Genomic DNA, 26868 nt, shown 5'->3' on the forward strand with positions numbered 1-26868 from the left:
CGAAGTTTCTCGTCGTTAGTTCCATAAACGATTTGGTCCCTAATCATTGCATCCATTTGGGAGCCAAAGTTGCATGCTCGTTCGTGCCTGGTTCTTTAAGCGTTGCAAAAAAGGTTCAAAAAGCTCACCAGGGGCCTGGACTTGCGTACGGAAAATGTAGCGCTCATGGACTTCGTTCTGCTGAGCCGCACAATATGCATAGAACTTCGCAATGACGGTGGCGTAGTCATTCCTGTTCTCGTCTTCACCAAAGCTGAACGTATTGAAGGTCTCAATGGCTTCCTCGCCTGCGATGCTCAGCAGAAGTGCTGTTTTGCGTGATTCCCTTTGAGGCTTGCCGGTTGGCTGTTCTGTTGCAATGAGAAAAAATTCGAACCTTTGCTTGAATGCCTGCCAGTTCTTGGCAATTTCACCAGCCTAGCTCAGCGGGCCTGGTGGCTTCAGGAAGTCCATGGGGCTGGTCTTGTAGTATAGTCTTCGATTCACCAAGACTGGGCATCGGCGTTCATCCTACTTCTGACACCATGTATCGTGTGATGCCGCAGGAAAGACATGACCAAAGGCTCCAGGCAAGGGGAGCGGAAAGCGTCCCCGTTTATTCAACAACCGTGTATATATGCACCAAGTGGGAGAGGGTGTGTTCCCTCCCCACCATGTGTCATGTGCGATACCGATATCGGTCACGTCACACGTGCCGTAGATGCGAAGCCAGCGCTGCGCCAGATACGATACACAAAATTTGAGGTATCTCTGAAAGAGGTATCCGAGAACGTGGCACACATTTTTTGGCCACTTGCAGAATAAAGTTATTCATTTTAGGGGGAATCCAGTATTTCGGACTCTCAATTATTAAGATGTTTTGGTGATCTTCACCGAGTCCGAATTATTGATCGACAAATGTAGATGCATGTTAGACACTTCTCCAAAACTGCTTGCTGCTGTGTCAAATTGCTCTTTTGCCTGTGCCAAGACCCGTGCCAAAAGGTAAAATAGCTGTTACACCACTGAAGATGGCAAAATGAGAGGGAAAGTCCAGAACTTGAAGAACACGTTGACACAACAGTGCATGCAATAAATTGATAACTATTGCCAGGTGTATGATTCCTTGTTTACTTGATATTTTTGCCAGCTCTATGTCAGGTGCTGTGAGCAAGATAGAAGGTGCATTTACAGATGTGACAACCTCAGCCTGTATGCGCAGAGTTCCCAATATTTCCCAATAGCTTCTTCACTAGAACTGGCGCTAGGTTTTTTCAAAATGCGAAATGCAGGAACAAATTTTTCAATGTGAAGCAGTTCACACAACCAACTGTTGACACATGTTCTTTTATTCCTTCATAGAGGCAGTGCCCTGTTTGTCCTATGCCAGATGAAAGTGGGATTCTATAGATTACGCCTTCGGGCACCACTACTTTGTTGCAGTCTACAGTGACAAAGTGGTGTCATTTTTGGATGTCTTGACTAATGCCAAAAAATGACCATTTATTGCTCTTGCAACTTGCCCAATGTAAAGGCTATCACAATGTGCTTGCAATTGCTTTATTAAACCTGCTCCAAAAAGCATTTTACTGCTCCAAAACACATTCTTGGCTGTTCCGAATGCTGCTGCAAAGTTGCGTGGCCCAGTAACACCAGTGAGTTTTGCTCACTCCGAGGATGTACTTTTGATGACTCCAGCTTCTACATTGTGTGCAGCCAACTCGGTCTTCATGAGCGACATGCCGCCTCCATACCCGGGTGTCAATGGTCCCCCCCACTACAACCCGGGTGGCTACCCAGCGGGAGCGCCCCCGAGCTACCCCAACGGAGCTATGCCACCCAACGGTCCCGCACCTGCACCGGGTTTCAACGTGCCCCAGGCTGGCGGCTACTCCGGGCCCCCTCCCACCCAGCCGGCCGGACCATATCAGTGTGAGTAGCATTGGCCACGAAAGTTGTCGGTGCCACGGCTGCTCAATGTTTGAATTGAATTCTGGAGTTTTACGTGCCGAAACCGGGATCTGATTGTGAGGCACGCTGTAGAGGGGGACTCCAGATAAATTTTGATCACTTCGGGACCTTTTAACGCGCCCCCCAGTGCACGGGACACAGGCTTTTTTTTTTTTTTGCATTTCGCCCCCATTGAAATGCTCGTTGTTATATCCGACATATTATCAAAACCGGCATTGTTCTACAGTAGAATCTCGCTGATGCAATCACGCCTCGTACAACTTTCGGGATGCTACCAATTTTTGAAAAGTTCCGGCCTGCATTCATTAGCTTCAAACATGCTACATTTAGAATGTTGGGAACTGCTTTTCGCGACACGGAAGATGATATGCACAGTGGAGCCACCGTGCAATGCCCAGCGAAGCTGGTGAACAGGTCTCAGCGCACTGCTAGCTGGCTGTTGCAAGGCAGCCAGAGGGGCTGCGCCGATGCGACTGTGCGTCCTCCCCCCAAAGTTTTTGCTTTGTGCGGTATCATGCAACTTATCAGCTCTGTTCAAACACCTTGCAACTTTGTTGGGAAGGAAAACAAGAGGTGAAAGGAAGAGAGGTTAACCAGATGACGTGCCTGGTGGGCTACTCCGCATAGGGGGATGTGGGGTAAGGGGCAGAAAAGGTAAGAAAGCAAGAGACGATTAAACAAAAGTAATGCAACAGTTCAAACAATCTATTGTTTTTTTTGTAGTCCCGTTTCCTTTAAGGGGGACACTGTACTTGAGATAGAAACGTCTTAATTGTTTCATCCATTGAAAAACAAATTTGACATTATGATCGTGTTTTTTATGCTGATTTCAAAAATTTGTTTTTTTTGTCGGTCAATTAGTATTGGAATAATTAAAATTAATTATTTCTTGTGAAGGTAGAATAACACAGAAAATACTTATTAGAGAGTTACTATTGGCACATGACCATATACTAAAAAGCATGAGCCTTACAGTCGTAGGAGTACTTTTTTGATATGATGATTTCTAGCCGAGCTGTTGCAGTTGAGTTTGAATGTTGCAGACACACCCAATTTATGCTCCGGGTTAGTGGAAAATTGAAAATTTTTGGAGATGTTATGTGAAAATTCACTCCCACTGTTGTGTGCTCTACAGATAGAGCCACATGTCGGAAAAAAAATAGCAGTGTTAGCTGCTCTGAAAGCAGAGTTATTGTTTCTTCAAGTTTGCAGTTCTAGCAAAATTTTCATTTTGAGAAATCGTTCAAAAACAAGTCCAATTTGAGCCAACTGAATCACGAAATTGTAGACTATTTACGTTATTCACAATTCTGATTTTGTCAGTAGGCACCAGGCGTGTAGTCCTGCTTGGAATTGCCTAAATATCGTTTTTTCAATGCCCGCCGCATGCTCTCTGCAGAGGCGCGCTTGCGAGCTGTTGCTCTCTGGTGCCTCTTTTCTACCATGCGTTCAGTGACTAGGAGTCCAGGAGTGAGTTTCAGTTCCTTCAGGAGGGCTGTTGTGGCTGCTTCATTTTCTCAATTTAATTTCGATACAACCTCAGTCACAGCACCTTGCACATAAAACGATGCATGTTCACGGCGAACGGGTTGCACATTGTTTCACTGTTCACGCGGGGCGAGCTGCACGCCTACACGCAGACCTTGCACGAGACAACCATCTTTATGGTGAGGCTGTAATCACGTTCACCTTTGCTCATCGACACATTGCCAGCCCACACTTTGCTCTTGAAAGACTTGAAATATCACACGGGAGGTGTGCTGCCACCTTTTTGCACCCACAAACTTCGCAATCGGGACTTGTGGCCATTTTGATGAGGTAAGAGTATGCATTGTTACAGCTGCTCTAAGCCACAGGCGACAGATGAGAGCTACCTCCTGTCGTGGTAAGCCATGTGGAAGGCAGAGCTTCAGGTTAGGGTCCAGGTAACTAAGACGCTGGTTTTTAAGTCTGCCGTATTCCGTTGGGCCAGCATAAGCTCGCAAGCAAGCGCACAGAGCTTTCCCGCTGCATCTGTTTTTGACAGCAGGATAGCGACATAATGGGCACTGGTATGTGAAAATAGAGCGGCTGCGCCTGCTTGCTCGTTTCCAAGGATGCCACAATGACTTTGCAACCATCGGAACACGATTTCATGTCCTTTCTCAACTGTCCGATAGTAAATTTCACGTGTGTCTGCGACAAGTCATAGGGGGGTCCACGGCGTAATGCAGAGAGCAAACTGTGGAGAGCGGCCTTGGAATCGGAGATGGACCATTTCTGGGGCGTTTCCTGATTGATCAATTGAATTGCTGCGCACAGAGCTGCAAGTTCAACAGGCGTCTTTAAGTGCAATATCCTGAATTTTGTCACGGTAGATATTACTGGAACAAATACCATATTTACTCTATTCTAACGCGCCCTCGATTGTAACACGCACCCGTTTTTCGCGACCAAAAAAAAGTCCTTTACAGCACTGCGCACCTCATTCTTTTATAGAGAACTACAACTTTCTCTCATTTGGAAAAAAAAAAAAAAAGGATTTACTCCCAATGCACTGAAGCTGCGATAAATAAAAAAAGTCACAGTTTAGCCCGAAAGGCGAAGCATCCATTACGATAGCAAATTAGTTAGACAGCTATACGAAAAGTAACGATGGTAGTTTTATCAGCCGTATGAACTTCTAAACATTTGCTTACTAGCTAAATTAACAAGCATGGTGTCATGCACGCACACGCAAACATGAACACGTCTCACTCTATGTCCCCGGAAACTCTATCAAAACACTGGAGCGAATAAGTGCGGTAGCAGGAGCGAGGGAATTGACCTTTGTGCGGCCTCTCGCTTCAACGCGAACTAAGCAACGAGAACACAGCGTGGCACGCCTAGGTGTGTAGACTCTTGTCTCCATCGCAGATCACTTTCAAGGTAGGGGCCGTGCGGCCGTGCCGTACGTAGCAGCCACCGGTGCAGAACGCCTCTCCTGTTTGCACCAGTCCCGTGCGCAAGTTCCGGGAACTCCGAACACCCGTGATGCAGCCCGATTTCCGTCCATCTCCGCACACGTTATCGCATTCCTTTTAATTGCGGCATCGTGATGAACTCGGCATGTCCTTGCAGTCGGCACTTCCATGCTAATAGAGCAAACACAGAAAATGTGAAGACGGGTGGTGCACTAACCTAAGCCAAAGGAAGCATTGCCTAAGCACACATACAGTAGCACATGGAGGAAGTTACAGCAGGTAGGCTTGAAGTGCGTATGAGGCGGCCATCTTGAAATGCCGATGGCGTTATGATAATGCAGATTTAGGGTCGTACTCGATTCTAATGCGCACACATATTTTGGACTTGTTTTATAGGGAAAGAGTGCGCGTTAGATTCGAGTAAGTACTGTGCTGCAGCTGCTGAACTGGAGTGCATGACCGACCCACCGGTGTATAAACACGTAAGCGCTCACTGTGGACCTCGTGTAGTAGCAATAATGCTGCCTGCTTCAATGTTGCTGACGGCATGTGTGCCTTCCTCTTGCTGCCTGGCATGGTCAATGCAGAGACCACAGTGGCAACGAAAGCCATGCTGCTGGAACGTAATTCAATGGCAGTGATGCCCTGTGAGTGGTCACAGTACGGCTGAATCTCATATGCAGCCTAGTTGTTGACAGGCAAGCAAGATGGCAAAAGGGTGTCCCTGCAACATGTCGAATGTGCACTCTTAGAGTGTCCACTGCTATGTGTGTTGCTATGGGGTGGTCACGTGCTATGGCGATGTTGGCTGCTGCGGATACACGCATATGGAGGCCTAGGCACACCCGTAGAACTTGGGCTCATATACACTGGAATGTGCAAAATTTCCTTTTACTGGTGCTTCCCAGTATGGGCAGGCTGTATCGGCAAGCCCATAAATAATGCATGGTACAGCTGTAGCATCGATTGCACAGATGCACCTCAAGACTTTCCACCAACAAACTTGAATACATGGTCTATTGCAGTCAACCTCTTTTTCATGTACAGTCAAACCCACTTATAACAATATTCAAGTGCCAAGAAAATTCCATCGTTATAACCAATAATTGTTATAACTGGGTTGCATAAAAAAACAAAAAAACAATATGGAGGGATGGCAGAGCTGTTGTGCAAAAAACCAAGTTTTCCACCTCCATCCGGCTGCTGCTTGTGTTATCTTGTCTAATTGTTTAACCCTGCTTCCTGCACGCTCCGATCGCATGTAACAAGCTGCAGCTGTCAGCGTTCAAGAATGACAGTCCTATAACAAGTTCAAAGAAGGGTCACGAATAGCAAGTGACATGTGAGTCTCTGCCGAGGCATCATTTTGGTGGTCCCTTTTAAAAAATTCGAGATGGTTGCCGCAGCAACCTCTTAGCTTGAGAAATCCTGAAGAAATGTTGGGGTGAGATCGTCACAAGCACCTCGCCACGTACTTCTCTATGGCTTGCACGAGAAAACACCATGTCCATCAGCCTTGCTTTCGGTATGCAAAGCTTGCCGACATCTTTCTCCAAGGCATCCAGGGGCATCCAGGGGACTCGGTCCCTCACGAGACCGAGTCCCCGAGGACAGCGTTGAGGCAGCCTGCCCTACCGTGTCATCTCCTCCGTCATTGTCACTGTCGCTATCTGACGCAAGCACGTTCACAATGATTGCCTCATCGGTTAGAAGTACTGATGTTTCTAATGCACTGTCCACATGTAGAAACTCTTTGAGTCCTGAAGCATCCTTGTCGACAGTAGACCAAAGTACAGGCATAACTTCGTCGGTGGGAACTTCACAGGCTTTGTACAAGTCATTTCTGCCTCGAACAAAGCATGTTCGTGGCAGCAATGACCGTAGAAGCACTCACTTTGGACCACGCACCAAGGATAAACTGCAAGACCATCAGTAGATTGATTTTCAAGTCTGGTTGCTCCCTGTCTGTCCGCGTGGCCATGTTGTTCAGGACGCTGTAACGATACGGCCCCTTAAAATTGGCAATCACGCCGGCGTCCATGGGCTGCAAGCCTGCCGTCGTGTTTGGCAGCGGGAAAAAAATTTCCACGCTTGACAGCTTGTGCACGAAGTGGTGGGCACTACAATTATCTAAGATGAGCACTACCTTCCTCTTAGATCGCTCGATACATTGATCGAACTCAAGAGCCACTCACGAAAAAGTTATTGCATCATCCATGCCTTCTTGTTGTGACGTAGCGTACCGGTGTCCTGGCAGCACCGGAAGCAACGAGGATTTTTTGATTTCCCAATGACAAATGCGGGGCACTTGTCGCTACCGTCCATGATGAAGCACAAGAGCATGCTGAGGTACAGCCTGCTGTTTTTGCCACCTTTGCACGTATCTCCTTTGAGTGCATGCGTCTTGGACGGCAACATCTGAAAGAACAGTCCCGTTTCGTTGCCATTATACACATCGGTGTCAATGTAGTTGTCATTAAAGGATGCGAGGCAGCGTTTCCTCCACCCACTTCCGCTTCGCCTCCATGTCGAAGCGAAGCTCCCTCGCCAGAGACGACTTTGTAAGCAATGCAATGCCTCTCTTTGAAGTGCTATACCCAGCCGCCACCTGGCTGGAAGTCCGCATTGTTGATGAGTAGGGCAAATTACTTCGCCTTTGTGGCCAGAAAATTGAATTCAGCACAGTGCACGACTACCTACATCGGTCAAAGCATCGAGGATTGCTTGGTGTGCTACATTATCCTACGCACCTTTGACATCGAGAAAAATCGCCACCGTTAATTGTTTCATGCTCTTTCGATGTTGAATAGATATGTTAGCAGATCGGGCATGTTATCGATGGATGACAGACCTCGCCGGAAGCCCACCATTGCATTGGGGTGCTTCTAAATACCATTCAAGGTGCATGTCAGCATCGTCCTTTCCATTAGTTTCCCAATGCAACTGGCAAGAGTGATGGGAGGGTACGATGCCAAGTCTAATGACGATTTAGAACTCTTAAGTAAAAGTACTAGGCAGCTGACCTTCCACTCACAAGGAATCAATCCTTCGCTGCAGGATTTGTAGTGTCTCTCCATTTTTGGCCAAGGTTTCCAAGTGCCTTATATGTGACTCTGTTGGACCCAGGTGATGACTTCCTACAAGTCGCCAGTGCAGCTTCTGGCTCCTCCATAGAGAACATGCGATCCATGCGGGGAGTCCTGGGATGCCGCAACACCACGTGATGTTGATACAGGCAGTGACGGCCAGCCAGCAATTGTTGCGCAAAAGTCCTTGGCAGCTTCAATCTCGCGTCGTCCTTGATGCAGGGAAACAGGCTTAAAAGGGTGGCGCTGTTGCGGAGACGATTGTAGGCCACACAGAGTTCTCCGTATACGGGACAGAGGCTCACGAGGTTCCAAAGACTTGCAAAAGGATTTCCACTTTTGAGATTGTAACATATCGATGCGGCACTGAATTTTCTTTCGGATCGGCCTCGCCTCCCTGAGATCATGAATGCATTTGGTGCCCTTGTATCTCGTTACTGCTCGTTGGCGAATCACTTGAAGCCTTTCCAACTCACCTTCATATTCGCTATACAGTTGAACCGCTTTATAAAAGATGGGTACCGGGGAGTAAATTGTCTCTTATGTGAGAGGTCCTTTATAAGCAGGGCTCCAAGTTCTCATTTTTTAACCAGCCCTCCCTTATTTCGATATTTGCACCGTACACTTAAAACAAGCACAAAAGATGGCTATAACTTCTTGCAAAAGGTTTACCATATTTACTCGCCTAATGAATGCAGCCCCCACTTCTCCAATCAAGAAGTGTTTTTTCTTTTTCTCGCATAATCATCGCACCCTGAACTTGCTGCCATGAAGTAGGAGACGCACGGTATGATTCGGCATCTGATATGGCGTCCGGCGGGTGCAATTGTGTCCGACGCCGTGTCGGACATCGAATCATACCGTTTCTCCTACTTTTATTGCAGTAGCAATTATATGGACGCTGCAAGCACATTTTTGCCACTGCTGCGTGCCACATGGCGTAGCTGTGAGTGAAAGCGCACGAGGGAAGCCGGCGACCGCAACTTAATTTCGTGCACCATCTCTAGAGTCTACTAGATTGCGAGAGTGGGTCCGACGAGGGCTCTGCGTTGAGGCATTTTTTTATTGAAAATCCAGAGGGTGCCATCGTCGCCGCCTTCTGAACGCCACGACTGCGCTCGCTGGAGGCCCCGGCTGGCAGCGTCTGACTGTGTCGAACAGAAGCATGGCTGCGCTTAAGTGCAGCGTTGCAGTTGCGTTCGAGCATGACTATAATCAGATGGATCGCGTTTCTACCCTATTTACTCGCATAATGATCGCACTCGCATAATGATCACACCCCTGAATCTTTTCGTCAAAATTAGAATTTTTTTCTTTCCCGTGTAATGATCGCACCCCAGACATGTCGCAGCGTTATGTCGTGTGCCAAGTCTAGCTAATGATGATCGCGCTTACCATCTGTCGAATGCTGTCAAATGCTATGCGAACGACTCTTTAAGACATACCAAGTGGTCTGCATGCACCAAATATTCTTAAGCAGATGTACCATTGCATTTCTTTCATCACTTTCTGCACTTCCATGAAAAAAAAAATCTACAACCAAACTTGCCTTGCTTTATTACTTGTAGGCTTCATAATGGTTTTGGCCAACATCAAAAAAAGCGCCTTTCGATTCTTCTCGTCTGCACTTGTGGGTATGCAACAAATTGCGAGCGGCAATGATAGTAGCCACGTTTACACTGATATGTTAGAAGTGTACCCTACTCATACGCCGACGCTTGTAACACAGCTAAGATATTCGCCCACCCTTAGCGGAAATGTGCCGTATTAGGATAGCAGTAAAGACAAGTGCTGCAGTTTCCGCAGCATGCCTGCCGTGTGTTTCTATGTCACTGGCAGCTACGCTCACCCATCTCTGTTTCTGTCCCCTCAAAGCGGACATGGCTTCGTTATAGTCACAAACTTGCCGACATTAACTATAATTTTCATTACTGATACGGAAGAAACTGTTTCAATGCGCATAATGTACTCATGAGAAGAACAAACATCGCGTTCGGCTTGCTCTGCCGGTTGCCGTATTTGTTTGGTGTCCCGCACTGTACAGCGGCAGCCGCCTGCTTGTTGACCTGTTGTCATCCCGCAGCAAACGTGGGATGAAAAAGAAAATTATTTTTGCAGGAAATTTAACCTGCGTAATAATCGCACCCCTGAATTTGTGTCAACTTTTTTGACAAAGAAGTGCCATCATTATGCGAGTAAATACATTAGTTTGCTTTCCTTTTTAAACCACATGTGAGTGTTTTCACTGTGTTAGCAGGGAATGAAATTCAGAGCTCATATGGTGAAGAAATGGGGTTCATGTACAGAAATGGGACGAGGTACCAGAATAAATGAACTGTGTGGCTTAATTAGGTGTTGAATAAAAATTGGTAAATTGTCGTTTCCTGCCTTTCTCAAGGTGATATATTGAATTCTAACAAAATTTCCCCGTTGCCCTAATAATGGCAGCAATTTGACATTTAGGGAGAACGTAGGCCACATTATTCGTTACGAGCAGGAAATATTTTTTGTAGGTTGATTACGTGTTTTGAAGATAGTGAACACTCTTTTGAACACTCTCCGGCCGACGCCACTCTACGCCTCTTCGTCCTCCACGACGGTACTCTGTACCGTCGTAACCTTCATCCGGACGGCTCTGAGTTCCTACTTGTCATACCTAAACACCTCCGCTCAACCGTTCTAGAAGAGCTCCACGACACACCAACGGCAGGACACCTCGGCGTATCTCGAACCTATGACCGTGTACGTCGCCGTTTTTTCTGACCGGGCTTTGCCCGTTCCGTACGACGTTACGTCGCTGCTTGTGAGCTTTGCCAACGACGCAAGAAGCCTTCCCAGCCCCCCACTGGTTACCTGCAGCCGCTCGACATCCCTGCCGAGCCCTTCCATCGTGTTGGCTTAGACCTTCTCGGCCCATTTCCGGAATCTACATCAGGAAACAAGTGGGTTGCAGTCGCGGCTGACTACGCGACCCGCTACGCCGTAACCCGCGCTCTTCCGACCAGTTGCGCAACTCACGTTGCGGACTTCCTTCTACATGATATCATTTTGAAGCATGGTGCTCCACGTCAATTGCTAACAGACCGTGGCCGTACGTTTTTGGCGAAAGTCATTGACGACATCATGCGGGCCTGCTCCATTCAGCATAAATTTAGTACCTCCTACCACCCCCAAACGAATGGCCTCACTGAGCGTTTGAACTGCACCCTTACAGACATGCTATCCAAATACGTTTCAGACGACCACCGTGACTGGGACCGGGCTCTTCTCTACATTGCCTTTGCATACAACTCTTCCCGTCTCGAAACTGCCGGCTTTTCCCCATTTTACCTCTTGTATGGCCGTGAACCAACGCTACCACTGGACACCGTGCTTCCGTCCGCCACAGCTTCAACTAGCGCTTATGCCCGCGATGCAATCGCCCATGCTGACCATGCTTGTCAACTTGCGCGCGTTCGTCTACAAGTCTCTCAAGACAAACATAAGCAACACTACGACCTCCGTCACCGTGATGTCCATTTTGCGCCCAGCACCCTCGTGTTGCTTTGGTCACCATCGCGTAAAGTTGGCCTTTGTGAAAAACTGCTTTCCTGTTACACAGGCCTATATCGCGTGATACGCAAAGTGACTGATGTCACCTATGAAATTGTTCTACCTACGCCCACTACATCCTCCGTTGTGACAACCAGTGACATTGTCCACGTCACCCGACTCAAGCCCTACAACTCTCCATGTGCCTTGGATATTTGAAAGCACCGTGACGGCGCTTTTGCCGCCGGGGGGTAGTATTACGATATTATCGGTAGATACCCGAGAGACGAGCTGCCGCGAGAACGACGACGAAGTGGGTCTGTGCCCTTGGCACGAGTGAATGTCGGCCTGGCGCTGTGGCTCCAGTCCAGTGTAAATAGCCTGTAAATAGCCTCTTTCGTCTGTGTCTTTCTACACGTAACAATATATACAGAATAGGAGCTTTTTCCCCTTATTTTTATGCGTAATACGCCTGAGATGTAGTTGGCTTTCACTTCACCCAGGTGCCTTGGGCGAATAAAGCAACACATGTTTATGTTTGCTTGAATTAAGAGGCATGTTATAGGTTGTCTATGCCTTCAAGCTCGCACAGGTTTCCATTGTCACATGCTTGCAATGTCAATGACAGTTCAACTGATAGTGGGGGTGTTCTCTATGATGAGCATCCTATATGTATTACCTGTGAGGCCGTTCTCTTTTGCATGGGCTGCTCGTAGAGATACTCTGGAAGATACGGAAAGATTGTGAGTACTTCATAAGATGGAAGCGCAGGCTTTCCACGCTTTGTAAATACTTCCTGGCCTTCAATGGTATGCACATAATGCCTCAGTATGTACTTTGCATAAAAGTTCAGCCCGCAAATGGAGTCAGTGGCTTCCGAAGGGCCGATTGGTGAAGTGAAGATTGCGCTTCCTCACCCGGCGCCTTTGTTCATCTTTAGGGACACCGACGAGCGATAGCTTGACCTGACCCGACCTTTCAATCTACTGTGTACGGTTTTGCAACACAGCAGTAGTTGTTTCACTCAGGTTTGCTAAACCTCTCATATTCGAACACTTTGCCAAGTTGCTGAGTTGCTAGACAAGCTAAAGACATATGCGTAGGTGGTCTGTGCACATGTACATCGTGCGGACGGCATTGTTTGACAGAAGTGAGGAACCTCAATTCATGGCAAAGCAGTAATTTTATTGTATTCTTTTTTTTTTCGCACATACTATGTACAAAAAATTATTTAAAAAAACGCAAGCACGATGGTGTGTTGAGCAGACAGCAGCTCGGCGCTTCCGGTGCGTGCCGTTCCGCCGAGCCGCCAAGGCACCTGATTGGCCAGAACTTCAAAAGGCGATGGTAGCGCCACTGCAAATTTCTGCCTTTTTTTGCTTCATTCTCGCCGTTTGCGGTGGCCTCTGTGGGACCCACTCCCCTGTTCTAGTACACTTTACAGTCTTTCATTCCGCAAAAAGCCTCGCTGAAGGGGGTGGGTTGTACTCTGGCAGCAACTGCGTGATTGCACAACCGTGCCCAAGGGGCATCAACGATTGTGACTCAAATTCCTGCAAACAAGCAATGAAAGTGGGAAGGAAACACACCGTCGTGCGCATGGCGGCGGGGGTGGGGAGGTTATCTGGTCATTTCTTTATTAGGTTCTTTGTTACTTGGGAGAGCTTACCTATTGGCTGCCTTGGTGCCTTACCTCCCACTTCTATTGCTGCTACTGAAGCCAGCCTAGTTATGGTTTCATTCATTGCCTCTATGTCATCTTCATCTCTCTGTTCTTACGCTGCATATTCATTTGCAAATGCCAACCTGAATTGGTCTTCTTTTACCCTTACTGTGTCCTGTTTCTTCTTGACCAATTTTGCTCTTTCTCTCTTCAAATTCAGGTGAATCCTAGCCCTCACTAACCTATGATCACTGCACTTTACCTAACACTTCTACATCGTGCACTATGCCAGGATCGCAGAAAGTATGAAATCAATTTCATTTGTTGTTTCACCATTAGGGCTTTCCCAAGTCCAATTTTTGTCCCAACGCTTCTTGAAGAAGGTGTTCATTATTCGCAGCCGATTCCTTTCCGCGAATTCTACCAACATCTCTCCTCGAGTGTTTCTAGAATCGATGCCGTAGTGGCGAATCACTAGTTCACCAGCCTGCTTTTTCGCCACTGTTGCATTGAAGTCACCCATGACTACAGTATACTAAGTTTGCACTTTTGGCATTGCAAATTTAACATCTTCGTAAAAGTGTTCTATGTCTTCGTCATCGTGACTGGAGGTTGTAGCGTAGGCTTGTACTACCTTTATTCAATACCTCCTATTCAGCTTTATTACGACTTCTGCTACCCTCCCATTCATGCTGTAGAATTCGTTAATGTTGCCCGCTATGTCCTTACGGATCAGAAATCTTACTCCGAACTGCTTCTTGTCTGGTAGTCCTCTATAGCAGAGGATGTGGCTGTTTGTCAGCGTTGTATAAGCCTCAGCAGTTCTTCTAACCTCACTAAGGTGAGTGATATACCAAGCAATGCCTGATAGTTCCTCAAAGAGTCCTGCTAGGCTAGCTTCACTTGAAAAGGTTCGGGTGTTAAACGTTGCAAGGGGCAAGCATAACTTTCGAGATTTGTAGCTCGGACTGTCGTCATCCATAATCACAGCTGGCTTGTTTTGGTTTCAACTTGACGGTTGTCTTGCTTTCTGCTGATTCTTAGCTCACTGAAGTGCCTGCACATGTGGTCGCGCTGGTAGCCTTGGCTGTAAGCTTGAAATGCTTACAGTAAGGTCATACAGTACAACAAAAATGGCCAACCTTTGCATGCGATGGTAAGCAATCACCTTTGAAGAGGAGTTTCACGCAAGTTGATTTGCCATTACGACGAGCTTGTATTATGACAGTGCTGTCTGTCATTGTTTTGGTCAAAATAGGCAGATTACTGTCATAGATTGAGATACCGATGTTGTAATCCATGCTTGCAGTTTTTTCTGAGCTCTGTGGCATGTGGCAGCGCACTTTGATGTCATCTAGCTGTGTAAATTTCATCAACGAATCTAAGGCACTTTGGTTAGAAACATCGATAGGGAGGATGTTCTTGTGGTTATTAATTCTGACGTCTTTTATCTCGCATGGAGCGAGAGCCTCCAGATAAACAGAGATGGCCTGTCTATCGAGTCGGTTGAGATTGTCCGTAGCCATATTGGGAACGAAGAGAATGCTCCGGAGCTGTCGGCGTAGGAGCTGTCGGCGTAGGAGCTGTCGGCGTAGGAGTCGCAGCCGACTTTTTTTGATACCTGCTGACATTTCATCTTTTACTTTCTGTCGTGTGTAGACTTCGAAGCCTTCATCATCCGAAGTGGTGCTGCTCGAGGGAGAGTATGGCTCAGTGTCATCGCTGTCACTTTCGTTCCAAGGGCAGTTCCCCTTCCTGGGTGTAGCTCCCGCAGACGCTGGCAGGTCTGGACGCTGGTCGACCGATTCCACTTCCATTGCCGAAAAAGGGAGCGGTGTCTCCCAGCACAAATGGGTGAAAATGTGTACAGTCTACGCTAGTTACAATGGACCCGTGTACAACAGACTTCGGATATAATTGACCATATTTCAGCCTTAATTTGTTCTACCTATTTTATTAATGCAACAAAGTTCACTTTTAATGGACCGCGCTACACTAGACTATCGGCTACAGCGGACGAAATTAGCAGCAATTTTTGTAAAAATCGGACGTATCAAACAAACTTTTGCTGTGTCGACACGGGCTGACAACTGACTTGTGAAGGTCAGCTGACGATTGCAGCTGAATATCTTGCGCGCACGCGAGGGAGGGAGAAAGAAAGAAAGAAAGAAAAAGAAGGAAGCACACCATCTTTCGCGTGCGAGGCACAGAGGGGAGGCTAGGGAAAGAGGGGGTTTCGGCTTCGTTGGCTTCTGTTAAGTGTGGCCGCGCGGGCACCGTATCTTGAAAGCGATCTGCGATGTGGACAATGTGCGCCCAATGCCAGCAGCTTTGTATGTGCTGTGCTTTCGACGCTTAGTTGCATTGAAGCGAGAGAGAGCACGAAGGTCAATTCGCTCACTGCTGATGCCACACTTATCTTGTGTAATTTCCTATCACAATCGATGCTTTGCCTTTCGGGCGAAACAGCGCCTTTTTTTTTTTTTTTTTTTACTTTGGACTTTTGCACTTACTCTTTGCAATGAAGTTGTTAGATGTTGCAATGAAAGTTTCGAAAGTGAACTATTTCAAATATTACGGATTTCAGATAAAATGGACGTCTTTTGTCTGATTATCAGGGTCAATTATAAGGAGAGTCGACTGCAATGTTCCACAGAGACCAAAACAATGATGTGTACAACAGCCACTTCTTTGTTATTTTATTAGGAGCTGGCAACCACCCACTAACCCAGTCTTGCAGCGTCGGCAAGATAAGCAGCATTCGCTTCCATGGGTAGTCTTATAGTATCCACGCCTTCTGTCTTCTCCAGCACCCGATGACAATTCAAAACATTGCATTGCTACCTTTGCACCTGTCACTTCACATATTGCGAAGTAGCTTCACCACCCTTGCAAAAGTAAACAGATTTCCTTATCTTACACAAATTATATCCTTAGCAGAAGGATGCAGCAGCGAAAAAAACTAGAGATAACCAGGCAGATCTTGAAATGTTAGCCTCGGAACATGCAAAGTGCGCAGCCGCTGCCGCCAAAATATGTGCAAAACAAGTGTACCAGTGATTCAAATTCATGTCAGCTCTTGTGTGTCAGGTGTCTGCAGTAACAAATTGCGACGCTAGTTTTGCCTTTTCATGCTCGGTTTTGTTGCTTTTACAGTGATATTATAATAATTTGAAATCTCATAATTGGAATTGACGGAAAGTTCGAACTGCTCTGTTAGTCCCAGCAAAGTCGTATGCATTTGAATAGACAACAATTTGAAAATGCGCACATGTGTGTCAGTCTCTCTTATTTATCCTTTGTGTAACAGTATAGTGCAGTAAATAGAATGAAGAATCCCACATTATTCGAATACCGAAAGCCGTGCATCAATTTTGCACAACAATTATTTTGAACAAAGTCTCTCACTCCTATGCAGGGCTTTTTTGAACAAACTCGAGCCAAAGGTTCAATGCATCGCTAGCTACCCTAATGTCGCATGCCATAAAAATGACGGGGAAAGATGCAACGGAAGCCAAAGCCAAATTGTAGCAAGCTAAGCAGCGCGAGCCCTTTCTTCACATCCGGCATTAAGTGGGGCACGGGTTTAAGAGACCAAAAAAGTTGTAGAAAAATCACTTTCTTGAAAACAGCATTATCTCGGAAATTGTCACGCATCTTGGCCACTATTGTGGTCATAATGGTGTTTTATATCACGTCGACGAGATGTATTTACTGATAAGTGCCCGAAAAAGGGTCTTTTTTTCATGACGTGCAGTTGCCGTTCTAAGTTTCCGATCCCAACCATTATAGTCTTGTTTGAAAGAGCCACTCTTGTCGTTTAGTTTTCACGCCATCACTACTCTGTGTGTGAAATAACTGTGAAGAAAAAGCCTGCAAAAAAGTTCTCCGGATACACAATTCCATTCGTTGACTGAAGCGCGTGACCGAAAGCACGCCATGCCATTGGCGGATTTTTTTGCCGTCATCTGCTCGTGCTTACGAAACTCGGCATGAAACAATGTCAAATTCAGTTCACTGCAAGCCATAAATTCGGTGAACAGAAAAAGAAAAGAGGGTTGTTGGACTTTCAAAAGTGCGCATTAGCTTTGGAAGGTGCCGGAAGTGGTTTGCTACCTGTGCCAAGTCCCCCCTCCCCCCCCCCCCCCCCATGACTGCGGAATAGGCTTAGCAGATGAAAGTGGTACTGGCAGCGACCGGCATTCATGTAGCATTCTAGTACAACTACTGCAGCGTTTTAATTTGGAGAAAGTGAAGGAAGCTCAAGAAAAATGCAAGACTTTGCTTCAATGTCGGCTATCAAGCGAAAATCGGATTTTCTTGCTCACGTTGCTGCAACGGTGGCTGGCTCGGATGCGATGGAGACTCGCTTCGTTATCCTAAGCTTCGATTGTATAAATGTTCTGCTGTCTTGTCTGAAGCTCAAGTTGCAGTGCGGCAGTGGGCAAAGGTGAACGTGACTGTGGTCTCGCCATAGACATAGTCATCTCATGTGCAATCTGCAGCAGTGCTGCGACAGCATAGAGTTGGCCACATGGGAGCGGCGGCTAAACCCCGTTACTCGTGAATAATCTCGCTGTGCACAAAATGCGGAGCACTGGTAGTTTTATGCCCTCATTCACCAAAAGCTTCAACACAACATGCTGTTCCACGTAGACGTTCACACTGTCGTCTGCCATCTTGAATAACAGTCTATCCAGAAGCACAAGAAATGAGTGCCGTCTACCAGTAATAGGACACAGGTGCCATTTTCTACTGCATACAAAGCCTCCAGCCTAGGCATCCATTAAAACCTGGAAAGAAAGAAAAAGTCCCGGATTGAGTTGGACAACTCGCGTATGTCACTCATGCTGAGCCTTACCTAGCATGCTCAAAAATGTGTATCTTCTGCACCAAAACAAACAATTCGTGCACTAAACCTGCTCCACTGTGCCAAATTTGCTGCTCCCACAGGTGCTCCAGAACTCCCTTGGCCTCTTCCATCCCTGAATTAAGCATGACCAACTAAATTTTAAATTTACTTTAGTATATCTGCATTTGTTACATCGAGGTTGAACTGTACTCTTCCATGGTTGCTGATTCAGTTTAAGGATGGTGTACTGGAATTGGTCAATGTGTCGTCCTTACAGCAAAACAATGGGAACACCGGGGACGCTTCTGCGATGATGCCACCAGAAAACGCTGCGATCGACCCACGTGCCTAGCGCACAAAATTGATTTTGTTTATTTATTTATTAATACTGCTATCTTATTTGAGATCTTAGCTGCGTGGTACTGCATGTTATAAGTACAGAATATATACAATACAACTTAAACATGTGCAAAACTTCCTGCTTTTATAAACTTAAATGCTCTCAAAACACAATTGAAGTTATTATAACTTGCAAAAAAAATTATACAAACTGTCAGGATACATCAATAACACCGTCTAAGTAGCATGTTTCCAACCATAGAGTACGCAGTGTTCCTGAGTGTATGCTCAATGTTTCGTTTGCAGAAGACAAACAAGTGCTCGTCTGCTTGCTCCGTTCGCTAAGCACGCATATGTTTTTAGTATTTCTAAACACAAGGGGATGAAAAGCCTGGAAGAAGCACCTGCATTGAGCCTGGTGGGTTGCACAGGATTCTCTTCATGTTGCATCAGCCAGAAAAGTGGTCGCTAGGGTTCAGTGAAGAAAAAATAAATACTGCTCTCTGATGAATGCAGCTGTCATCGTTTGGATATTTTGCTCTGCAAAACGGCGCCGAAGGGCAAGAAATACAGCCAATGTTCTCATGTGCCCGATCTCATGTTCTCATGTTGAATGTTCTCATGTGCCCGATCTGAAGCAGCCTAGGATTCTGATCGTTATGCAGGAACCTCAATGTACACACACGCACACACAAAAAGACATTTACAAACCCAGCGCTCGCCGTGCGCATAAAGAATGTGTGAATGTGCCAGGAAAAACCACAGCAAGCAATCGTCGAGCTCCACGCGCACATGCATGACCTCCGTGACAACCATAACTGCCGATCCCGGAGGCCTTGTGTTGCATTATTATTTTTCCTCTTGCCAGCAATGACTCAAGGCAGCAGCAACAGATGGCGCTGCAGTGGACCAGCGTGCTTCAGCACCTCCAGCCATCATTGCAAAAGGAGGCACTGTTTTGCCGCCGGAAGACACACTGCCCTGTTCCAGTACACCATAGTTTAAGTGTTTGCTGATATTACACGAACAAAACCTTACCTGGCTGCACAATTTATTGGGTGGTTCCTTTAGTTAAGTCTACTATGTTTGTTGCTTGGTTTGTGTTTGTTATGAAATATTCCTGGAATTGGTTTCTTTAGCTTGCAGAAGTGGTTGTGGTCCATTGTAATCTTTTTTAATGCGATAGCATTATGGACAGTCTCAACCACAATTCGTAGGCATTCGCCTGAAAAAAAATATGGGCCAATCTTGAAGGATGTGCAGTCTAACTCAGCATCTCAAAGCGCTAGCCATCACGAGGACAAATGCAAGAAGCATGTATGTGACGCACAGACATTTCAAAGCGCGACATTGGCACAACAAAATAATGCATCCAAATGCGCAACACTCGAACCCAATGGTTCGAGTGTTAGGCTGCTATACTGGAAGACAGAGGTTTGATCCCATTATCAGTCCAAAATTATTGAATACCTATTAGGTAGACTTCGCTCATTTTCTAGTTATCTAAGAGAAAACTCGACGTCTGTTGAGTGTATGTGAGGGCATCACAGTATGGCCAAAATCGCAAATTTGTGACCGATACGAGGTGTAGAAAAGTCTCTTTGATGAATGAGTGTGTGCAAGGCCACCTGTAAAACATGCACATGCAGCTGTCGAGACGTGTATCATCACAATATTTAAGGGGGCAGGCAGGTCTTAAAAGACCTTAAATTACAAAATCACATACTTAGAGAGTTAGTTCCGCTAAGTTCTGGCCTAGTTTTTCATTACATTATTGGCTGCATCTTATGAAGTGCTGCTTAGACAAGGACAGAGGGGGCATCGTGTTCTAGAAGAAAACGAGGAGCTAGAATAAGATGGAAAGTTTCAATCTGTTTCCTTTGAGCACGTCGCATATGTAAACCGACCGGCATGCGAGCTTACAAAATGGTAATGTTTGTATGGGGCCATGCTCTTATTGTGCAAACTTCTGTCAGCAATGACCTGCCCTGCTGTTATCTATACAAGGTTGAAGGTCTTTTGAGCATGTTCTCCCTCATGGTCTTCCACTTCTATTGAATAGAAAACGGGACAGATTGATGTGATCTCCTCTCCTCACAGCGGCGGGAGCCATGGCCAAGGCGGCCGAGGCATCGCAGAGTTCGGCTTACTACAACCCGGCCAACCCAGGTTATATGTATGTGCCGGCCGCACCTCCGCCATCCTTCGACCAGGCCAATGCCAGTGCACCACCGGTGAGCCGCAGTTTGCCTTTGCAGTATTTTTATGCAAAGCATTTTTTGCCTGCTTTAGGCATTTTGAGTCTGTCTAGCCTCTTATGCCCTTCTAGTGACCCAGGCTCGTGCCACTAGGTACGTGCTCGTTGTCGCAATGCCGTTACGGTCATTTCTTTCAGGATATACAGATCAGAAAAGATCTCATGCAAGGAGACACAATCTCTCCATTGCTATTCGCTGCCTGCTTAGAGGTATTCAGTCTATTAGACTGGGAAGATTTAGGAGTGAGGATCAACAGCATATATCTCGGCAACCTACGGTTTGCAGATGACCACTGGGTCGGCGTAAATGGCTACACACACACACACACACACACAGCCACACACAGCCACAAGCCACGAATTCTGTTAAAAACTTGCACTACGCTTCCGACGGCACCACGCGCTGTGAAACACATAGGCAAAGACGCTTATCGCACTAGGATTGGCGATGATAGCTGTGAATGCCGTGTGCGATGACCCCGGAGGAGATTTGCTGGTACCGAAATGAGAAAATTAGTGTGCACCAGCATTTTCACAGGAGACGAGCAGGTGAGTATTGTGGTGAAGCTGCCGCGACGCAACTTGCGCATTTTCTTGTTTACATGGGATCTGGCTGCCGGAAAACATATCATATGGATGTAGTTTGGCAACGTACTGAACATGGAAAATCGTGTTTTCATGGAATGTATGAATCGATAAAAAATGAGCTTAACTTTATTGTGTCATTTTTTGGTGTTCCCGATTGTGAACGTTGGTGTCTGGGAAATGTGCATAATGATAACTTATCGACAAGGTTCTACTGTAGACAGATAGGTAGGCTCAACATGGCTGAAGTAGGCAAAGAATGCTTATTGCATTAATGTCCAAAGCCACCACCGTTGCTATTTCTCTTGTCTCACGGACTCAAGCCAACGCTCTTGCATGCCGGTCCAGTGGCAGCTGCAGCCACTGCACTTGCAGTTAATATAGCCAACTCTAGAGAGGCAAAGCTCCTCATAGCACCCATGCATTGAAATTGGTTACAAAAGTGCCACCCCATTGCGATACTGGACAGGCACGCGTTCGCAGACGAAGAAATGCGATTCAGATGAGAGGCACAATCAATGCAATCCAGAGCCTTCGTCGGTACTTTCAAATGCATCCTTTCATGCACAGTAAATTGTACATCGAAATTTTTTAAATAGCCATTGGATCTTTCTCAAAATTAAATGTAACGAACTTTACACATTGTCCATATGTGCATGTGTGAAGATTGTTTTTGCGTCGTATTTATATTTTTTTCAGCGTTACCAAAATTGAAAGTACTAACATGTTGGCGTCCTTAGAGTTGCCATTTAATTCGACCAGCTTTTCCTCTTGAGCCAATATATTAACTCTAGCTGCTTCGAACTTCGCTACCAGGCTTCCTGCTGTTCTGTGCCTAGCTTTAAAGTGAAGCTCTCTTTGCCTACCGTTTCACGGTTTTGCCCAGGTTGGTCAGTCTGTCTTTTGGTCAGTCAGCCGCAGGTTCATGTCGACTAGATTGGCATTCACATAAAGAAAAATCAATGCATTCGGCAGCGGGATTTTACCTTGGCACCCCCAGCACAGCAGCCTGATGTTCTAATGATTAGGCCACAATCACACACACACTTCTCTTGTGCAAGCTCCCAGTAACTCTTCGAGATGATTGCCGCATGTCGATGATTACAGTTCCCTTTGTATGGCACATACCCACAATGGGGGATTGGCCAAGAAGCATGTTCACCTGTTGGTTGACTCCCACACGATGGCACACAGTCACAACGGCCAAGGAGAGGGAGGTACATGTTGTGCCAATGCCAACTAGCTCTTTCAGATGACCACTGTGTGCTGGTGATGGTTGTGATTTTCACGACGTAACTTCTCATAGCTTGTACCGTACGTATGAAGTGCTAAGCCCGTGGACAGCACCTTCAATGGCACATTGCACAAATGCATATGTGCACCATGACGGCAGAAGCTGGCATAAGAATTTCGCCCATGCTTATTTGATGGCTGCAAGAACAACTGAGGAGACTGATATGCCTTTATGTGCCATGCCACGAACGTGTTCTTTGAAGGCGGTGCTCTCCTTGGACATCGTGCTGTGTGTAAGGTTGCTTCGGGAAAAGCTCCTGAAGTTGCCGCACGAAACTTAAATATGTTGAACACCTACAGACTGTTTGGGTGGTTTGGGAATGACATGCTTCGCACACATGTAGTGGCACAAAGCATGGGGCACCTGGTAACTTGTTTTGTGGTGGTGCCAACAGTTATGCTAACGGGCTTCCTGACAAGAGACTTTTATCACAACCTACGAAGAAACCAATGTGCATTTTGTACTGCATCAGTGCCGTGTGCAGATATTAGGGTACAGCGGCGGGGTTCGCCTGCGGGAAAGCAACACAGCCAATAGGTTAAGTTGTTTATGAAATCTTGAGGACCAAATTCAGGGGTGCAGCCCTTGTGCAGACAAGAATATGCAGTATTCTCACCATTTCTTTCCTGGTCAGTGAATTTTGGAAGTTTAAATGATTCTGAAATTGTAGTCAGCTGGGTGGGATGTACCACCACATGGACAGAGTGTTTAAAGGGGCTCTGAAACACCCTTCGGGCTTGGTGAAATAACATAGCCTGCTGGTAGCATACGCTACTGTGAACATTCTCGGCCAAGTTTTGCTGTCGTATGAGGTGTATGGAACTCGCAAGCGGGAGCGCAAAGTCACCTTTCTCTCAAACAGAAACCTGCTACTCACGCTCTTCTCGACACTTTATTTCATAATAAAGCGGATTCCCACATGTGGCTTGCTATTGGTAGCGGAAGTCGGCTTTGCAACGTAGACACTGCAGCCGCGATGGGGTGCGGCCACAAGTCCATTGGCTAAGTGCACTGCAGTTCGCTGAGGACCACCGCATTTGGCTTATGTCTAGCGTGTCGTAGGCACCACAATCTGAAGTCGTGGTGTCTACGTTAACATCCAAAATGAAATTTGAACTGTTTGCCACGGTGACATTTAATATGCGGAGCATTGTGGGCCGCCCCACTTTGCCGTAGCCTTCGCGGTGCAAAGCATTGCAGAAGGAACGGGAGCCCGGCAGAAGCCGTGTTGGTTGCCAATGACTCCACTTCTGCTGAATGCATTAAAGTACTTTTTGCAGCAAAGTATTTCTCAAACAGCCTATTTCCACTTCAAATGTCTTTCTGCACTTCAGTGAAAAGTGATTCAGGGCCCCTTTTAAGATATTTATTTTTATGATAGTTCCATTGTACTAATAACTAGCGCACCCAAGCTTCCTTGCCCTGCTTGCATTCTCTTGTACTCCTCTTGCATTCTTTTGTGTATTCAGCAGTGTGCGTCCCATAATTTTAGGTGCGCAAAACCTAAAACATTTATTTTCTGTTTTTTCTGCACAATATTCAGGGCCCCCTTAAGGGTGCAACTTCGGAATCACCATTTACACTTGTGTTACACCTGTCTTGTCAATTCCACCATTGCTTATCTAGCACATTTGTTACGATTCGATTTCGACAAATTGGGAAAATGAAAATGAATGCAATTCTAGCTACCTTATCTACCAACCTTTGGTATGGACACTTTCATTTCTTTGTTTTCAACGACAAGAAAGAGCTCTTTACAATGAGGCACTAGCTGTAGTAAAGAGAAGGAGATAGTTTTTGGACATCTTCCATGAGTTTGTCCAGCATTCTAGGCCATGAGACAACATTGAAAAGTCAATCCCACTGCCGAGCAGCTCTGGGTAGCAGGGCCAGTAGTCCAGCTTTCCTTGTAGTATGAGCAGGTTAGAGGTACCTGGTGACTTTGCATCATTCTCCTGCATAGCCCGAGCTTCCAAAAAGTGGCTTGCTTTGAACTTCGGCGACCAGTTCACTCGTACAATGGTCTCACATATTTCAGGATTTAAATTCGCTAGACTAATATGTGTCTGTGGAATCACTCGTGTTTATATTGGTGAAGACCCACATTTACTGAAGGCTGCTATTTTGGAAGTAGTAACAAATGTCAAGATGCTTTACCAGGTTAGAGAATGCAGCCAGTTTCAAAGCTGCAGTCATTTATTTGTAGGGGCTGAAGGTACTTCTATGAAACAGCTTTTCAATATGGCCATTAAAACTACTTCACAATGTTTCGTAGTTATGTCCAATTGTGTACAAAAAATTATTGCTTTCTTCAGTCATCATTACTTTAAGTACTTAACGCACCCAACAATATTTGTTTTTCTGGAATGCACAAAATGATAAAAACGAAGAGCAAGGCATGTAAGGTCTTGAGTAAAAGTGTAGAGGACATGGCATTGGCAGAATATTGATTTAAGCACAGCTTTGCAAAGAGAAATTTTCTCGATGCATTACAGTGCTTGAGCAAATTTGCATAGGTTCTGCTACTTGATTTCAGCGTGCCTGCCCTGGCTTCGAAAAAGGAAGTTTTCTTAGCATCTGTGGTATTCAGACATTTGCCCAATACTGTGCTCTTGTGCAACCTACCATTTCATTATGTGCCTATAAAGTCCCTTTTTTCTTTCTTTCTTTTTCATTCTCATAACCGCAGCAGCCGGAAGGGCCGCCGCCGCCTTACTCCGAGGGTTCCAAGAAGACAAACTGAGGGCGAGTGAAAGAAGAGACAAGAGGAACACATCGGGGCTTGTAACTTGGCTGCTTCTAGGTTTCCAGCGCTCATTTGCAGATACTTGTGCGAGTAGAAGGCACTAGTAGAAGGCACCCCTGCTCCTTTAGTGAGGCTCTCTTGGGCATTGCGTGCGCAAGATGAAGTGGACCAGTTTTCTTGTTTTTTGTTTAACTCTACATTCGAAATGCATGGTACATGGATAACAAGGTACTCGCTCCCCACCCCCTCAAAAGAAAGAAAAAGAATGATTTCTAGCAAACACCCAAGTTGCGAACCTTTTACTTTATATACAGGGTCCTGAATATTTGGCTGCACATGTTCAAAAAAAAGATTTTGCACTCACCGCTGCACTGTTCCTGCTGAAATTTTGCAGAACGATCGCATTTTGGTGCTGACTTCGTTTAGTATAACACTTGGCATGGTTAATTGCCTGGTTTCTAAGAAAAAAGTGGAAATTTGCATGCGCTTATGGGGATGCGAGCTGCTGCCGCAGCGGCACAGGCATAAACTTGTGTCGCCTGCTGTCATCACCTGCAGAAAGCAGCATTTGAGGGAGGGCACTGGCCTGCTCCAGGAACGTGCAACACGCGCCAGGCCTACCTGAAACGTTGCTCTCTGTAGAGGACGGCAGGTGGCGACACAAGTCTGTGCCAGGGCCAGCTTTTAAGATGCCATTTTTACCCATAGGCGAAAACAGCTTCTCATTTTTGTTTTTAAAAACAGGCGACTAATCCTGCCAAGTGTTATACTAAACGAAGTCGACGCCAAAATGCGATAATTCTGCAAAATTTCAGCAAGAACAGTGTTGCGGTAAGCGCAAAATCTTTTTTTTTAACACATGCAGCCAAATATTCAGGACCCTGTACTGTTAATATGCAGAGCAAGAGATGCTTGCATAGACCGGTACTTGCTAGGCTCATTTGTGGCACTTTGCGTCTTGGTATGACATGACTGACAAAATGTTGCATATTGGTGTACTGTTTCTGGTCATATTTACACTCTATATATAGGTGTATGGTTCTAAGTAATAAAAGATGTTTATGACAGTTCCATTGGACTAATAACTAGTGCACCTAAGCTTCCTTGCCCTGCTTGCATTCTTTTGCATATTCAGCAGTGAACGTCCCATAATTTTAGGTGTGCAAAACCTAAAACTCTTATTTTCAGGTTTTTATGCATAAGGTAATGATACAAAAACATATTAGCACCCACTGAAGCTGTTGGCAGCTTGAGCATACTGTATACCTTCCCTAATGGTCAGCAGGCCATTGTCAGCATTGGCCACATGGTGTAATTTTTTCTGCTATATGCTGTGCATGCATATGGGACGACAGTACACTTGAAAATTTTTCTCGGGAGCCTTCGCGCATTTTTATTTTATTGGAGGGCGAGAACACCCTTACCCCTTTATTATGGACACTTATGTTCTTGTGCGCATCCAACCCAAAAACCTATACCGTGGCTTTTGTTGGAGCTTTGTCATTGCTGAAGTCTGTGAACCAATCATCAGTTCCAACACATACAACCTCCTACCTTGTCACGAGCACCTCAATGCTTTGACTTTGCCAATTTATTGTTTTAAACAAAACATTGCATTTTAAA

General features: G+C 46.0%; 1 protein-coding gene across 1 annotated transcript in view; it reads left to right on the forward strand.

Annotated features, from left to right (window-relative positions):
- LOC126526663 (WW domain-binding protein 2-like) overlaps positions 1-26316 on the forward strand; it is a 97280-nt gene extending 70964 nt beyond the window's left edge. The window contains exons 6-8 of the mRNA XM_050174527.2: positions 1696-1911; positions 20464-20597; positions 25189-26316. Of these exons, the coding sequence (XP_050030484.1) occupies positions 1696-1911; positions 20464-20597; positions 25189-25242 (404 nt within the window). The 3' untranslated portion in view covers positions 25243-26316. The remainder of the gene's footprint in view (positions 1-1695; positions 1912-20463; positions 20598-25188) is intronic.
- The last annotated feature ends 552 nt before the right edge of the window (positions 26317-26868 follow it).

Source organism: Dermacentor andersoni, chromosome 8 (assembly GCF_023375885.2).
Source record: "Dermacentor andersoni chromosome 8, qqDerAnde1_hic_scaffold, whole genome shotgun sequence".
In the NCBI taxonomy this organism is placed as follows: Eukaryota; Metazoa; Arthropoda; class Arachnida; order Ixodida; family Ixodidae; genus Dermacentor; species Dermacentor andersoni.